Raw genomic sequence first — 16,137 nt, 5'->3', positions numbered from 1 at the left:
GGTTGTCAGGTATGGGGGTGGATATTTGGGGTGTCAGATATGGGGGTGGGGGGATGTTGGGGGTTGTCAGGTTTGGGGGTGGGTGATGGATATTTGGGGTGTCAGGTATGGTGTGGGGGGATGTTGGGGGTTGTCAGGTATGGGGGTGGGGGATGGATATTTGGGGTGTCAGATATGGGGGTGGATATTTGGGGTTGTCAGGATTGGGGGTGGGTGATGGATATTTGGGGTGTCAGGTATGGGGTGGGGGGATGTTGGGGGTTGTCAGGTATGGGGGTGGGGGGTGGATATTTGGGGTGTCAGATATGGGGGTGTGGGGGGATGTTGGGGGTTGTCAGGTTTGGGGGTGGGTGATGGATATTTGGGGTGTCAGGTATGGTGTGGGGGGATGTTGGGGTTGTCAGGTATGAGGGTGGATATTTGGGGTGTCAGATATGGGGGTGGGGGGATGTTGGGGGTTGTCAGGTTTGGGGGTGGGTGATGGATATTTGGGGTGTCAGGTATGGGGGGATGTTGGGGGTTGTCAGGTATGGGGGTGGGGGATGTTGGGGGTTGTCAGGTTTGGGGGTGGGTGATGGATATTTGGGGTGTCAGGTATGGTGTGGGGGGATATTGGGGGTTGTCAGGTATGGGGGTGGGGGGGGTGGATATTTGGGGTGTCAGGTATGGGGATGGGGGATGTTGGGGGTTGTCAGGTATGGGGGTGGGGGGATGTTGGGGGTTGTCAGGTTTGGGGGTGGGTGATAGATATTTGGGGTGTCAGGTATGGTGTGGAGGGATGTTGGGGGTTGTCAGGTATGGGGGTGGGGGGGGGTGGATATTTGGGGTGTCAGGTATGGGGATGGGGGATGTTGGGGGTTGTCAGGTATGGGGGTGGGGGGATGTTGGGGGTTGTCAGGTTTGGGGGTGGGTGATAGATATTTGGGGTGTCAGGTATGGTGTGGAGGGATGTTGGGGGTTGTCAGGTATGGGGGTGGGCGTATGGTGGGGGGATGTTGGGGGGTGTCAGGTCTCAGGAGGGGGAAGAGGGGACTCTCTTTGTGAGTTTCCCGCAGGCGGAACCTTAGTGTTGGGCGGAACGCTGTGTGTCGGGCTTGTGTTCCCGGCGGGGCGGAGCTGACGGACAGGCCTGCAGGGAGGAGGAGAGACCGGAAGTGGAGCCCGGGGAGAGCCGAGAAGACACCAGACTGTACCGAGCCAGGTATGTGTGTGCTGGAAGGGGGCCAAGAGGACCCGGGTGTGGAGAGGGGGAGGGGGGAGCCGTTCTTGAGCGGCCATCAGGGAAAAGGAGCTGAGTGTGCGAGGGGCAATGTGTGTGTGGAGGAGGGGAGCAAAGAGGACCTGTCTATAGAGCACCATTGTATCTGTGTGTGTATAGGGGGACCGGTCTGTATAGAAGAGGAGGGATCGGTGTGTAAGAGGACCGGCCTGTGTAGAAGAGGAGGGATTGGTGTGTAAGAGGACTGGTCCGGATAGAAGAGGAGGGACCGGTGTGTAAGAGGACCAGTCTGTATAGAAGAGAAGGGATCGTTGTGTAAGAGGACCAGTGTGTAAGAGGACCGGTCCGGATAGAAGAGGAGGGATCGGTGTGTAAGAGGACCAGTCTGTATAGAAGAGGAGGGATCGGTGTGCAAGAGGACCGGTCTGTATAGAAGAGGAGGGATCGGTGTGCAAGAGGACCGGTCTGTGTAGAAGAGGAGGGATCGTGTGCAAGAGGACCGGTCTGTATAGAAAAGGATGGATCGGTGTGTAAGAGGATTGGTCTGTATAGAAGAGGAGGGATTGGTGTGTAAGAGGATTGGTCTGTATAGAAGAGGAGGGATCCAAGTGTAAGAGCACCGGTCTGTATAGAAGAGGAGGGATCGGTGTGTAAGAGCACCGGTCCGTATAGAAAAGGAGGGATCGGTGTGTAAGAGCACCGGTCCGTATAGAAAAGGAGGGATCGATGTGTAATAGCACCGGCCCGTATAGAAAAGGAGGGATCGGTGTGTAAGAGCACCAGTCCATATAGAAAAGGAGGGATCGCTGTGTAAGAGGACCGGTCCGGATAGAAGAGGAGGGATCGTGTGTAAGAGGACACACGATCCCAAGAGAACCGGTCCGGATAGAAGAGGAGGGATAGTATGTAAGAGGCTCGGTCCAGAATAAAAGAGGAGGGATCGGTGTGTAAGAGGTCCGGATAAAAGAGGAGGGATCGGTGTGTAAGAGGACCGGTCTGTGTAGAAAAGGAGGGATCGGTGTGTAAGAGGATTGGGGTGTATAGAAGAGGAGGGATCGGTGTGTAAGAGCACTGGTCCGTATAGAAAAGGAGGGATTGTTGTGTAAGAGGACTGGTCCGGATAGAAGAGGAGGGATCGGTGTGTAAGAGGACCGGTCCGGATAAAAGAGGAGGGATCGTGTGTAAGAGGACCGGTCCGGATAAAAGAGGAGGGATCGTGTGTAAGAGGACCGGTCCGGATAAAAGAGGAGGGATCGTGTGTAAGAGGACCGGTCCGGATAAAAGAGGAGGGATCGTGTGTAAGAGGACCGGTCCGGATAAAAGAGGAGGGATCGTGTGTAAGAGGACCGGTCCGGATAAAAGAGGAGGGATCGGTGTGTAAGAGGACCGGTCTGTGTAGAAGAGGAGGGATCGGTGTGTAAGAGGACCGGTCTGTGTAAAAGAGGAGGGATCGGTGTGTAAGAGGACCGGTCTGTGTAAAAGAGGAGGGATCGGTGTGTAAGAGGACCGGTCTGTGTAAAAGAGGAGGGATCGGTGTGTAAGAGGACCGGTCTGTGTAGAAGAGGAGGGATCGTATGGAAGAGGAGGGATCGGTGTGTAAGAGGATTGGGGTGTATAGAAGAGGAGGGATCGGTGTGTAAGAGGACTGGTCCAGATAGAAGAGGAGGGATCGTGTGTAAGAGGACCGGTCCGGATAAAAGACGAGGGATCGGTGTGTAAGAGGACCGGTCCGGATAAAAGAGGAGGGATCGGTGTGTAAGAGGACCGGTCTGTGTAGAAGAGGAGGGATCGGTGTGTAAGAGGACCGGTCTGTGTAGAAGAGGAGGGATCAGTGTGTAAGAGGACCGGTCTGTGTAGAAGAGGAGGGGTCAGTAAATAAGGGGAGCGGTCTGTATAGAGGAGGAGGGGTCAGTAAATAAGGGGAGCGGTCTGTATAGAGGAGGAGGGGTCAGTAAATAAGGGGAGCGGTCTGTATAGAGGAGGAGGGGTCAGTAAATAAGGGGAGCGGTCTGTATAGAGGAGGAGTGGTCTGTATAGAGGAGGAGGGGTCAGTAAATAAGGGGAGAGGTCTGTAGAGAGGAGGAGGGGTCAGTAAATAAGGGGAGCGGTCTGTAGAGAGGAGGAGGGGTCAGTAAATAAGGGGAGCGGTCTGTAGAGAGGAGGAGGGGTCAGTAAATAAGGGGAGCGGTCTGTAGAGAGGAGGAGGGGTCAGTAAATAAGGGGAGCGGTCTGTAGAGAGGAGGAGGGGTCAGTAAATAAGGGGAGCGGTCTGTAGAGAGGAGGAGGGGTCAGTAAATAAGGGGAGCGGTCTGTAGAGAGGAGGAGGGGTCAGTAAATAAGGGGAGCGGTCTGTAGAGAGGAGGAGGGGTCAGTAAATAAGGGGAGCGGTCTGTAGAGAGGAGGAGGGGTCAGTAAATAAGGGGAGAGGTCTGTAGAGAGGAGGAGGGGTCAGTAAATAAGGGGAGCGGTCTGTAGAGAGGAGGAGGGGTCAGTGTGTAGAGAAATATACAGATTCCTAGGGAAGTCTGCAGCCCAGAAGAAGATACAATGTATCGGTGACAGCTGGGAGCGGTTATCAGTCTGGATGGATCTGGCCGGATACGCTGAAGGAATGTTGCTGCTACATTGTATCTTCTACTCTCCGGCCTGTGCTGGAGACTTTCCTTTGCATCTTTATATAATAGGAGGAAGAAAATTATAAACCCTCCCAAGTCTTTATTTTCAGATAATTACACCCCAAAAGTCAGGAGTGTTTGCTATATATACTGTGTGTGTATACAGTGCCTTGAAAAAGTATTCATACCCCTTGGCATTTTCCAGATGTTCTCATGTTACAACCAAAAACGTAAATGTATTTTATTGGGATTTTATGTGATAGACCAACACAAAGTGGCGCCCCCCCCGAGTCAATACTTTGTAGAACCCCCTTTCTCTACAAGTCTTTTTGGGGGTGTCTCTACCAGCTTTGCACATCTAGAGAGGACATTTCTGCCCATTCTTCTTCTTTGTAAAATATCTCAAGCTCTGTCAGATTGGATGGAGAGCGTCTGTGATCAGCAATTTTTAAGTCTTGCCACAGATTCTCAATGGGATTTAGGTCTGGACTGTGACTGGGCCATTCTAACACATGAATATGCTTTGATGTAAACCATTCCATTGTAGCTCTGACGGGATGTTTCGGGTCGTTGTCTTGCTGGAAGGGGAACCTCCGCCCCGGTCTCAAGTCTTTTGGAGACTCTAACGGGTTTTCTTCTAAGATTGTCCTGTATTTGTCTCCATCCATCTTCCCATCAACTCTGACCAGCTTCCCTGTCCCTGCTGAAGAAAAACATCCCCACCACATGAAGCTGCCACCACCATGTCTCACGGTGGGGATGGTGTGTTCAGGGGGATGGGCGGTGTTAGTTTCCCCCACACATAGCGTTTTACTTTTAGACCAGAAAGTTGAATTTTGGTCTCATCTGACCAGATCACCTTCTTCCACATGTTTGCTGCCCCCTCCCCCACATGGCTTCTCACAAACTACAAACAGGACTTCTTATGACTTTCTTTCTCCAATGTCTTTCTTCTTGTCACTCTTCCATAAAGGGCAGATTTGTGGAGAGACGACTAATAGTTGTCCTGTGGACAGATTCTCCCCCCTGAGCTGTGGATCTCTGCAGCTCCTCCAGAGTTACCATGGACCTCTTGGCTCTTCTCTGATGAATGGTCTCCTTGCCCGGCCCGGTCAGTTTAGGTGGACGGCCATGTCTTGGTAGGTTTGCGGTTGTGCCGTACTCTTTCCATTTTCCGATGATGGATTGAACAGAGCTCCGTGAGATGGTCAAAGCTTGGGAGATTTTATTATAGCCAAACCCTGCTTTATACTTCTCCACAACTTTATCCCTGACCTGTCTGGTGTGTTCCTTGGCCTTCATGATGCTGTTTGATCACTGAGGTTCTCTAACAAACCTCTGAGGTCTTCACAGAACAGCTGTATTTATACTGAGATTAAATGACACACAGGTGGACTCTGTTTACTAATTGGGTGACTTCTGGAGGCAATTGGTTCCACTAGATTTTAGTTAGGGGTATCAGAGTAAAGAGGGGCTGAATACAAATGTCCCCCCCCCCCCCACACTTTTCACATATTTATTTGTAAAAAATTTGGAAAACCATTTATCATTTTCCTTCCACTTCACAATTATGTGCCACTTTGTGTTGGTCTATCACATAAAATCCCAATAAAATACATTTACGTTTCTGGTTGTAACCTGACAAAATGTGGAAAATCTTCAAGGGGTATGAATACTTTTTCCAGGCACTGTATATTATCACTCGGGGCAGACTGGGGGCTTTCCTTCTTTTTGAGATGCCACAGGTGAGATCTTCTGCCGTAGCTCTTGGCTCTGTCTCTGCCCACTGCAAGATTAGTAAAAGTGTCTTTATATTGGCCAAAGCAATAACAGTCTGATGGTTCATCCTTCACCATACATTATAATATTAGTTTTGGATCGGTGGTGTCACTGTGTCAAGACAGCTCAGCGGTGAGAACAAGAGGGGGGAAATCTAAGGTAGCCCCTTTTAAATTGTCATCACCAAACTTTCCTGTGTCCTGACTGGCTCCTGAATTCTGTGTCAGATTTTTGTCAGACTCTGTTATTTTCTTTTGTGATCAGAGATGCTCATTCTAAGTCCTGTCTGTCTGTCTGGGCAGGATGAGCAGGTAACGTGCCGCTCCCTGGACCCGATCTGCCATGTCTGACGCCTCCGTCTCGGCAAGCGAGCCAGAGCTGGACCCCCAGGAAGAGGACGAGGAGGAGGAGGAGGGGGAAGAGGAGGAGGAGGAAGAAGAAGAAGAAGAAGATGACGATGACGAAGCCGATGAGGAAGATGGGACAGACGAGGAGAACGATGGCGATGATGAGGACGAGACACCTAAGAAAGGCAAGTTGAGAGTGATTGGTGTACATGTGCATGAATTTGGGTTTTGTTGTCGTGCTTGGCTCCTCCTCCTTCTGAGCATGTCATAGTTCACATGTGTATAACAAGGCACGAGGGCCAAATCCGGCCCACCAGGCCATTTCATGTGGCCCTCGTACCCAAGGATTTTTTTCAGCCGCAACGCGGCGGAACTCCGCCACCTCCAGCAATTGCCCTCCGCTCACCATTGTCACTTGTCACGTAAATACAGAAGCTTCCTGTGTTTACAAGGACAGCTTTCCTCTTCGAAGGTGCTCACAGACCCCTGCCTGGCCTGCACTCAAGGTGGGGACAAGGGAGATGCAGTGTAAGATGGGGCATCACATGGTAACCTGCACTGTGATCCCCATCTGTGCCTGGGTGCGCGTATGCCAACCAATGATCTCCATACAAGTGAGGGAGAGAGAGGCGGAGCCGCCTACACAGTCGGGAGATACTAGGGCTGGATGGGCGAGATGCGAGGAAGCTTTTGATAGGGGGTAGGAGAGATGAGAGCTGTGAAGGGAGAAGGTAGAGAGTGGTGCAGAGGTCAGACCCGAAGAGAGGTGGAAGTGAGACGAGGACAGGCTGTGAAAGCAAGCTGAACTCTGCGCTCTGTGCGTAAGGCACCTGCTGAACTCTGCGCTCTGTGCGTAAGGCACCTGCTGAACTCTGCGCTCTGTGCGTAAGGCACCTGCTGAACTCTGCGCTCTGTGCGTAGGGCACCTGCTGAGCTCTGCGCTCTGTGCGTAGGGCACCTGCTGAGCTCTGCGCTCTGTGCGTAGGGCACCTGCTGAGCTCTGCGCTCTGTGCGTAGGGCACCTGCTGAGCTCTGCGCTCTGTGCGTAGGGCACCTGCTGAGCTCTGCGCTCTGTGCGTAGGGCACCTGCTGAGCTCTGCGCTCTGTGCGTAGGGCACCTGCTGAGCTCTGCGCTCTGTGCGTAGGGCACCTGCTGCGCTCTGTGCGTAGGGCACCTGCTGAGCTCTGCGCTCTGTGCGTAGGGCACCTGCTGAGCTCTGCGCTCTGTGCGTAGGGCACCTGCTGAGCTCTGCGCTCTGTCCGTAGGGCACCTGCTGAGCTCTGCGCTCTGTCCGTAGGGCACCTGCTGAGCTCTGCGCTCTGCGCGTAGGGCACCTGCTGAGCTCTGCGCTCTGCGCGTAGGGCACCTGCTGAGCTCTGCGCTCTGCGCGTAGGGCACCTGCTGAGCTCTGCGCGTAGGCACCTGCTGAGCTCTGCGCGTCCAGGGCACCTGCTGAGCTCTGCGCTCTGCGCGTAGGGCACCTGCTGAGCTCTGCGCTCTGCGCGTAGGGCACCTGCTGAGCTCTGCGCTCTGCGCGTAGGGCACCTGCTGAGCTCTGCGCTCTGCGGGTAGGGCACCTGCTGAGCTCTGCGCTCTGCGGGTAGGGCACCTGCTGAGCTCTGCGCTCTGCGGGTAGGGCACCTGCTGAGCTCTGCGCGTAGGGCGCCTGCTGAGCTCTGCGCTCTGCGCGTAGGGCGCCTGCTGAGCTCTGCGCGTAGGGCGCCTGCTGAGCTCTGCGCGTAGGGCGCCTGCTGAGCTCTGCGCGTAGGGGCGCCTGCTGAGCTCTGCGCGTAGGGCGCCTGCTGAGCTCTGCGCTCTGCGCGTAGGGCGCCTGCTGAGCTCTGCGCGTAGGGCGCCTGCTGAGCTCTGCGCGTAGGGCGCCTGCTGAGCTCTGCGCTCTGCGCGTAGGGCGCCTGCTGAGCTCTGCGCTCTGCGCGTAGGGCGCCTGCTGAGCTCTGCGCTCTGCGCGTAGGGCGCCTGCTGAGCTCTGCGCTCTGCGCGTAGGGCGCCTGCTGAGCTCTGCGCGTAGGGCGCCTGCTGAGCTCTGCGCTCTGCGCGTAGGGCGCCTGCTGAGCTCTGCGCGCAGGGCGCCTGCTGAGCTCTGCGCGCAGGGCGCCTGCTGAGCTCTGCGCTGTGCGCGCAGGGCGCCTGCTGAGCTCTGCCCTGTGCGCGCAGGGCGCCTGCTGAGCTCTGCCCTGTGCGCGCACGGCGCCTGCTGAGCTCTGCATTCTGTGCGTAGGGCACCCCTGAACTCTGTGCGTAGGGCACCTGCTGAGCGCTGCGCTCTGTGCGTAGGGCACCCCTGAACTCTGCACTTAATGCACGCCTGATATATATTGACTCTTTAAGATCTCCCCGCCTGTGCAATTTGGCCACACCCACCATGCAATGTGGTTTGGCGGGGTGGGGCATGGTTGAGTTCCTGCATCTATTCTCTGAGGGGAAAAAAAGCCCTGGATGAATTTATATAGTTCTACAGATACAACCAGCCCTTTAAGGTCAACCATAATGTTGATGCGGCCCCCCATGAAATTTGAGTTTGGCACCCCCTGTCATAGTTGCTTGTATGGCTATACTGGACAAAAGCTGACCCAAAATAAACTGCTTGAGGCCGGAGTTCTCCTCGCTCCGCCTCCTGCGTATGCTATGGGGTACTATAGAGGCCGGCATATGCCTGAGTATTGGTCCTGTATATTGGCTTCTCCAACATTACAAATAAGGATATAAAAACAAATGGATATGGAGTGGAGGGTGGTTTCTGAGATATGAGGGGTGATGTTGGGTCTCACTAGGGGGGGAGGGGAAGTCACTCTTTGCGTCCTTTCTTAGTGTAGGGGGCAATTGTTCCTGGCAGGGTGGAGCTGAGCAGACAGGCCTCTGAGGATGAGCAGAGACATGGGGTAATAACCAGGCTAAAATACCTTCCCTTTTCTGGGGAAAATGCTGCGCTTGGCTCTCTTTTTTTTTTTTTGCATTGACCAAAACCCTGAAGGTTTTAGCATGTGGACATGTGATTTCTGCTAAAGGGGAGAATCAACGTTAGGATTGGCTGCTGCTCTGCTGAAGCAGAGGTGATGTGTCCACATGCCGCCATTTTTTGTAGCCCAGCTAAGCTGGCATCATTTCTAAAGAAAAGCTCAATGCTGTGGGAAATAATAAAATGGCCGAGTCTCTCCAGCCTGTTCCCATCATTCAGGTAGAAAAGAGTCTTTGAAGATGTAAGTGGTTTTTCTGCAGCCTTGGCTTGGACAGGAAGTTTAGGAGCCCGGGGCATTAGGCTAGAGGTCAGTAAGTTTTAGGTGGGGGGGGGGGGAGGGGTGCAGAGACTTCCGTGTACACCTCATTCGGTGCTCGGTCTCTGGGATATGTGAGGTGTCTTCACACATGAATGAGGATTTATGTTCTCTAGGCAGCCAAGTGGGTTTTTCATAGTGTTACTGGCTTAGAGGAGTCTTCCAGCCGTGCAGAGAATTTCAGGAGAGAAAATTATAGAGGAAGGAGCGGAGTCCTCCAGCAGTGAAGAGTACTTCAGGAGAGGAGCGTTCTAGAGAAAGGAGCGGAGTCCTCCAGCAGTGCAGAGTATTTCAGGAGAGGAAAATTATAGAGGAAGGAGCAGAGTCCTCCAGCAGTGAAGAGTATTTTAGGAGAGGAGCGTTCTAGAGGAAGGAGCGGAGTCCTCCAGCAGTGCAAGAGTATTTCAGGGAGGGGAAAATTATAGAGGAAGGAGCAGTGTCCTCCAGTAGTGCAGAGTATTTCAGGAGAGGAGAGTTATAGAGGAAGGAGCGGAGTCCTCCAGCAGTGAAGAGTATTTAAGGAGAGTTATAGAGGAAGGAGCGGTGTCCTCCAGCAGAGTATTCCTGGAGAGGAGAATTATAGAGGAAGGAGCAGAGGTCCTCCAGCAGTGCAGAGTATTTCAGGAGAGGAGAGTTATAGAGGAAGGAGCAGAGTCCTCCAGCAGTGCAGAGTATTTCAGGAGAAGAGAGTTATAGAGGAAGGAGCAGAGTCCTCCAGCAGTGCAGAGTATTTCAGGAGAAGAGAGTTATAGAGGAAGGAGCAGAGTCCTCCAGCAGTGCAGAGTATTTCAGGGAGAGTTATAGAGGAAGGAACAGAGTCTTCCAGCAGTGCAGAATATTTCAGGAGAGGAGAGTTATAGAGGAAGGAGCAGAGTCCTCTCCTGAAATACTCTGCACTGCTGGAGCACTCTTCTCCTTCCTCTATAACTCTCCTCCAGCAGTGCAGAGTATTTCAGGAGAGTTATAGAGGAAGGAACAGAGTCTTCCAGCAGTGCAGAATATTTCAGGAGAGGAGAGTTATAGAGGAAGGAGCAGAGTCCTCTCCTGAAATACTCTGCACTGCTGGAGGACTCTGCTCCTTCCTCTATAACTCTCCTCTCCTGAAATATTCCTGCACTGCTGGAGGAGAGTTATAGAGGAAGGAGAAAGAGTGCTCCAGCAGTGCAGAGTATTTCAGGAGAGGAGCGTTATAGAGGAAGGAGCAGGGTCATCCAGCAGTGCAGAGTATTTTAGGAGAGGAGAGTTATAGAGGAAGGAGCAGAGTATTTCAGGAGGAGGAGGGAGGATGGGTGCCCATGTTATATGGATGGGTGGGGGGTGCAGAGGTTGGTGTGTAGGAGGATTGTGGTATTTCTGTTTCCATACCAGCTCATTATTTGCTCTCATGTTATCAGTCACGAATGTTTCTCATCATGGTGGAGTGTGAGGACATTGTATGATATGCCGTGTCGGTGGTTATTGAGTCGGTTTGGTTTCATTAGTTCCTGATGAACTGACTGATTTCTCTGTAACGTCTATATCTGGGTATAATAAAAAGAAATGAAGTATATTTCTGCAATACAAACACCTATCCCTGCTGTTGTCTCTTTATGAAGACCGAACATGCAGGAATCCAGTGATCTGATATACAGCGAGCGCTGGCTGCACAACGCCCCCTCTGCACTGCGATCTCAAGCAGTGTTATCAGCCCTGCTCAGCTCTCTCTGTGGACTACAGAACACCTCCCATGTAATGGAGAGGGGTGGGGTCCTGTATTCGGTCCTAAGGTGACATCACTGCTTCTCCATAGATACAATACAGTGAGCGAGCATCGTCACCCTAGGACAGGAAGTGAGTTACTGGCAGGATCACCGGGTGGAAATAAAGAAAACAAGGCGTGATGAAAGAAAGCAAATGCAGCCGTCACATCTAAAGACTAGAGATGGGCGAATTTTTCAGGCCAAACATCTGTTCGGCCCCAAACCAGCACCCGTTTGCTGAACACCCCAATTTTCCAGGGGGCGCTCGGTGGGATGTTCGTCTGCCGATTAGCTGCCGGAGGTTAAGGAGCGGGCCGGGAAGCCGTCCACCGCATCCTTAACATCGGATGAGTCATCAGCTGTCATAGAGCTTCCCTGCTGACAGCTGAATGTAAAAAAACAATAGGAAAACCCCCACACCATTTTTTTTCACATTTATCTATTGCTGGCAATGTTTAAAAAAAAAAAAAAAAAAAAAAAAAAAGCTTGCAGCCGGCAAAATCTATTTTTAAATTTTTTTATTTTTTTTTTTAAAAGACATTTAAAATAGATTTTGCCGGCTGCAAGCTTTTTTTTTAAAAAAAAAGTCTTCATTTCTTTTTTTTTTTTTTTGCTGTAACGGGTTCTATACATGGCACAGATGTGCTACTTTACAGGCATTAAAAGTAATTCCTGTAAAGTTTTGCCGGCTGCAAGCTTTTTTTTTTTTTTTTTTTTAAAAGACATTTAAAAATAGATTTTGCCGGCTGCAAGCTTTTTAAAAAAAAAAAAAAAGTCTTCTTTTCTTTTTTTTTTTTTTTTTTGCTGTAACGGGTTCTATACATGGCACAGATGTGCTACTTCACAGGCAGACCCCCCCCCCCCCCCCCCCGATATTCAAAAGAATTTTTATTGTTTCACTTTAAGTATCATTAAAATGACCGCTCTTGTAAAAACTATATTTAAAAGAAATGCTCCTCAGGGCAGTACCCGGGCCCCTACCCTTTTTTTTAATGTTCAATAAATTGCATATAAGTCTTCAGGGTATTCTAGGCTGAAAGTGAAAGTCCGGCAGATACCAGACCTTGCCGGGAAGAAAAAAATAATAAAAATGTTTTATAAAAGTAGGTACTCACAAAATGCAACTGACATAAGGCCATAAAAACAATGCATGGACATGCACAGAACACGGGGTACAGCTAACGCGTTTCGGGGGGGCGCACCCCCTTCCTCAGAGCTAGGTGTGGTTAAACACTCTTCATTTACTCGGGTTATCTGTTGTGTAATATTAAAATTTGTTTGATGATCTGAATCATTTAAGTGTGACAAATATGCAAAAAAATTTAAATAAATAATCCAGAAGGGGGCAAATACTTTTTCACAGCACTGTAGATGAGAGACACATGAAGTATCTGTGACGTTAGGTGGAATGCCGTACTAACAATTCCTTTTTGTTTTTTAAATGTAAAAATGAGAAATGCACTTCATCCCGGGCCAGAGTGTGCGGTTTGATCATTTGTCGTGCCTGGTTTCAGGGTGGGGGTGGGGGGGGAGTGCCGTGCCGTGGGGCAGATTGTCTGCATTGTGTGTCGCTGCTGTGTTGTGTCTGCCGGTGACGGGAGTGAGGCGTTATCTAATATTGGAGGGCGTGTTTCCCCGGGGCTCCTCCAGGTGGAGTCAGAGGACAGGCCGATGAATGGATGGTGTTGTCCTTTGTTGCTCTCCCTCGCTCCCCTCCTCGGCTCTTATATAAGAAGTGTAGCGGCAGTGCTTAGAGCGTGCTCAGCCCCGGCTTCTGTGCCTACCTGGGATTCCACAGCACACAGTCAAGGCAGTCCCTGATCCTGGGGGCCCCGGGGCCAACATGCGACTTCTCGATGAGTCTACGCGACCTGCAGGTATTTGCAGACGCTGACTTTTGTCCTGCTCTTACTTGGTGGGCTTTTAGAAACTTTATTCAACTCAAACTTTAAACTTTATTTATTTATATATCATCATTACAAATATAAATTTAATCCCCCCCCCCCAGAACATTGTACTGGTGTCTACTAGATTTCCAGCTTCTACAGCTATGGCATATACTGTATATACCTGCATTGGTCCAAGCTGGAGCTTGAGTTCAGCTTTACAGACTTTTTCCATCCAAATTTGGTGTTTCAGTTGCAGTATATGGTCAGTTTAGTCATTCCCTGACTTCCTAGATCTCTGCATCACAGGGATGGTGGGAATCCTTCATAATGGGCACAGCGGGTGTACAGACCCGGGAACTCAGCACAGGGGTGGTGGGAACCCATCATAATGGGCACAGCGGGTGTACAGACCCGGGAACTCAGCACAGGGGTGGTGGGAACCCATCATAATGGGCACAGCGGGTGTACAGACCCGGGAACTCAGCACAGGGGTGGTGGGAACCCATCATAATGGGCACAGCGGGTGTACAGACCCGGGAACTCAGCACAGGGATGGTGAGAACCCCTCATAATGGGCACAGCTGGGGTACAGACCCGGGAACTCAGCACAGGGATGGTGAGAACCCCTCATAATGGGCACAGCTGGGGTACAGACCCGGGAACTCAGCACAGGAATGGTGGGGACCCCTCACAATGGGCACAGGTTTACATACCCGGAAACTCAGCACAGGGATGGTGGGGGACGACTCATAATGGGCACAGCGGGTGTACAGACCCGGGAACCCGGCACAGGGATGGCGGGGGACCCCTCGTAATGGGCACAGCGGGTGTACAGACCCGGAAACTCAGCACAGGGATGGTGGGAACCCCTCATAATGGGCACAGCGGGTGTACAGACCTGAGAACTCGGTACAGGGATGGTGGGAACCCCTCATAATGGGCACAGCGGGTGTACATACCTGGGAACTCAGCACAGGGATGGTGGGAAGCCCTCATAATCGGCACAGCGGGTGTACATACCTGGGAACTCAGTACAGGGATGGTGGGAGCCCCTCACAATGGGCACAGCAGGTGTACAGACCCGGGAACTCAGCACAGGGATGGTGGAACCCCTCATAATGGGCACAGCGGGTGTACAGACCTGTCACAGGTATCCCACTAACAGAGTCCTTGAGAGATAGAAAAATATCTCAAACATATATCAGTTTTGGGTGGAGTGACCCCTGTAGGAACATTTCTGCACGCAGTACACTATAATGCTGCCCTATCACTCGGGGGACATTGCTCGGCTCTGTACACGGATTACAGTCATAGTTGCTTATATAATGTCATTGTGACTTTTTATGTAACACAGAGACTGCTAAACCTGCTTGCATAAGATGAGAGAATGGAGATTTTTCTTCCCAAATATTTCACTGAATGACTTCCTCCTCTCTGAGCCGAGTAATGAAGAATTCACAGGAACTTTTATTCCCCCCCCAAATATTTTTATATTTGGGTTATGCAGTTTAAATACAACATACAAAGCGTTTGGAAGTTATGAGGTCGTCACAGCTGAGATCCCCGAGTTACAAAGTATGAATTCTGGATTTGTGAACAATGGACATCACATACTACATGCATACTACATGCATACTACATGCATACTACATGCATACTACATGCATACTACATGCATACTACATGCATTACTACAATACATACTACATACATACTACATACATACTACATACATACTACATACTACAAACATACTACATGGTCCAATGTGCATTGTATAGACGTTCACTCATATTTCTCCTCTGGAAGTCCGGAAGATCAGGAAATGTTTCCTTTTTTTGTTAAAGTATAACTGAAGGCAGAACTTTTTTTCTATATTTTATTAGAACACCTGGTGGTTATTATTGCGGTTAGAGAGGTTCACCCTCCCCCTCCTCTATTTGTCCTATTTTTACTGTTATCATCATAAGTAGAAGAAGAAAATCCCAAATTTTTGGTTGTCACCAGAAAAGGAATAGAGGGGAAGTCTTCCAATTGGGGACACTAGCTCTGATGACAACCAGGGATTTCAGCACTTTGGAGGCATTTTCTCAATTAGACAAATACGGGGGGGGGGGGGGGGGGAGGGGGTCCATGACATCTTATTCTTCCACCACCATAACAGTCATTATTATGAGAATAGCTGTTGAAAGACAAGAGACAGAGGGTCCAGTCCAGCTAAATGCAATGTAACGTGAATAATTGCATTGACTCCTGTGTTGGTGATGAGGACAATGAGGTTATTGCTTCTAAAGCTCTCTGCCAGATGTCTTCATTAATGACCCCTAAATCATCCTCCCCTCCCCTTCCACAAGTCCCCTTCCTTCTGTCAACTTGAGTGCTATAAAGCAACATGGACGGTGTGGAAAATCCAAAGGAAGCAAAACAAACACTAGTGACTGGCGTAGTGTTATGTTTACTGCACTGCAGTATATGTCAGAGCTATATACTGTAAATGTATAATAACAATAATAGTGTGACTGTGGGGGGGGGGGGGGAGTGGACTTTAGAGTGTAAGCTCCTCTGGTACAGAGACTGATGTGACTGGTTCAGTGTTCTTTGTACAGCACTGCGGTATATGTCAGAGCTATATAAATGTATAATAATAGAAGTGTGTGACTGTGTGGGGATATTAGAGTGTAAGCTCCTCTGCTGCAGAGACTTGTGTGACTGGCTCAGTGTTCTTTGCACAGCACCGTGATATATGTTGGCGCATTATAAATGTATAATAGTGTGGGGACATCAGAGTGTAAGCTCCTCTGGTACAGAGACTGATGTGACTGGCTCAGTGTTCTTTGTACAGCACTGCAGTATATGTCAGAGCTATATAAATGTATAATAATAATAGTGTGGGGACATTAGAGTGTAAGCTCCTCTGGTGCAGAGACTGATGTGATTGGCTCGGTGTTCTCTGTAAAGCACTGTAGTATATGTCAGAGCTATACAAATGCATAATAATAGAAGTGTGTGACTGTGGGGGGGGGACATTAGAGTGTAAGCTCCTCTGGTACAGAGACTGGTGTGACTTGCCCAGTGTTCTCTGAACAGCACTGTGCTATACGTATGAGCTATACAAATGTATAAAACGAGGTAGACTCCTTCTGTCAACTTGAGTGCGATTAAAGCAATGTGGAAAAATCCAAAGGAAGCAAAACAAACACTAGTGACTGGCTCAGTATTATCTGTACAGCACTGCTGTATATGTCAAGGCTATAT

The 16,137-nt window shown here is 50.4% G+C and overlaps 1 protein-coding gene across 1 annotated transcript in view; it reads left to right on the top strand.

Moving 5' to 3' along the window:
• Positions 1-1,118: 1,118 nt before the first annotated feature.
• RAD54L2 (RAD54 like 2) overlaps positions 1,119-16,137 on the top strand; it is a 44,220-nt gene continuing 29,201 nt past the window's right edge. Inside the window, 2 exon segments of the mRNA XM_077451062.1 lie at positions 1,119-1,201; positions 5,916-6,149. Coding sequence (XP_077307188.1) covers positions 5,956-6,149 — 194 coding nt within the window. The 5' untranslated portion in view covers positions 1,119-1,201; positions 5,916-5,955.

This window comes from Lithobates pipiens, unplaced genomic scaffold, assembly GCF_037356315.1.
Source record: "Lithobates pipiens isolate NorthernLeopardFrog02 unplaced genomic scaffold, aLitPip1_a1.2 Scaffold_23, whole genome shotgun sequence".
NCBI lineage: Eukaryota > Metazoa > Chordata > Amphibia > Anura > Ranidae > Lithobates > Lithobates pipiens.
This window is presented reverse-complemented; position numbering and strand designations above follow the sequence as displayed.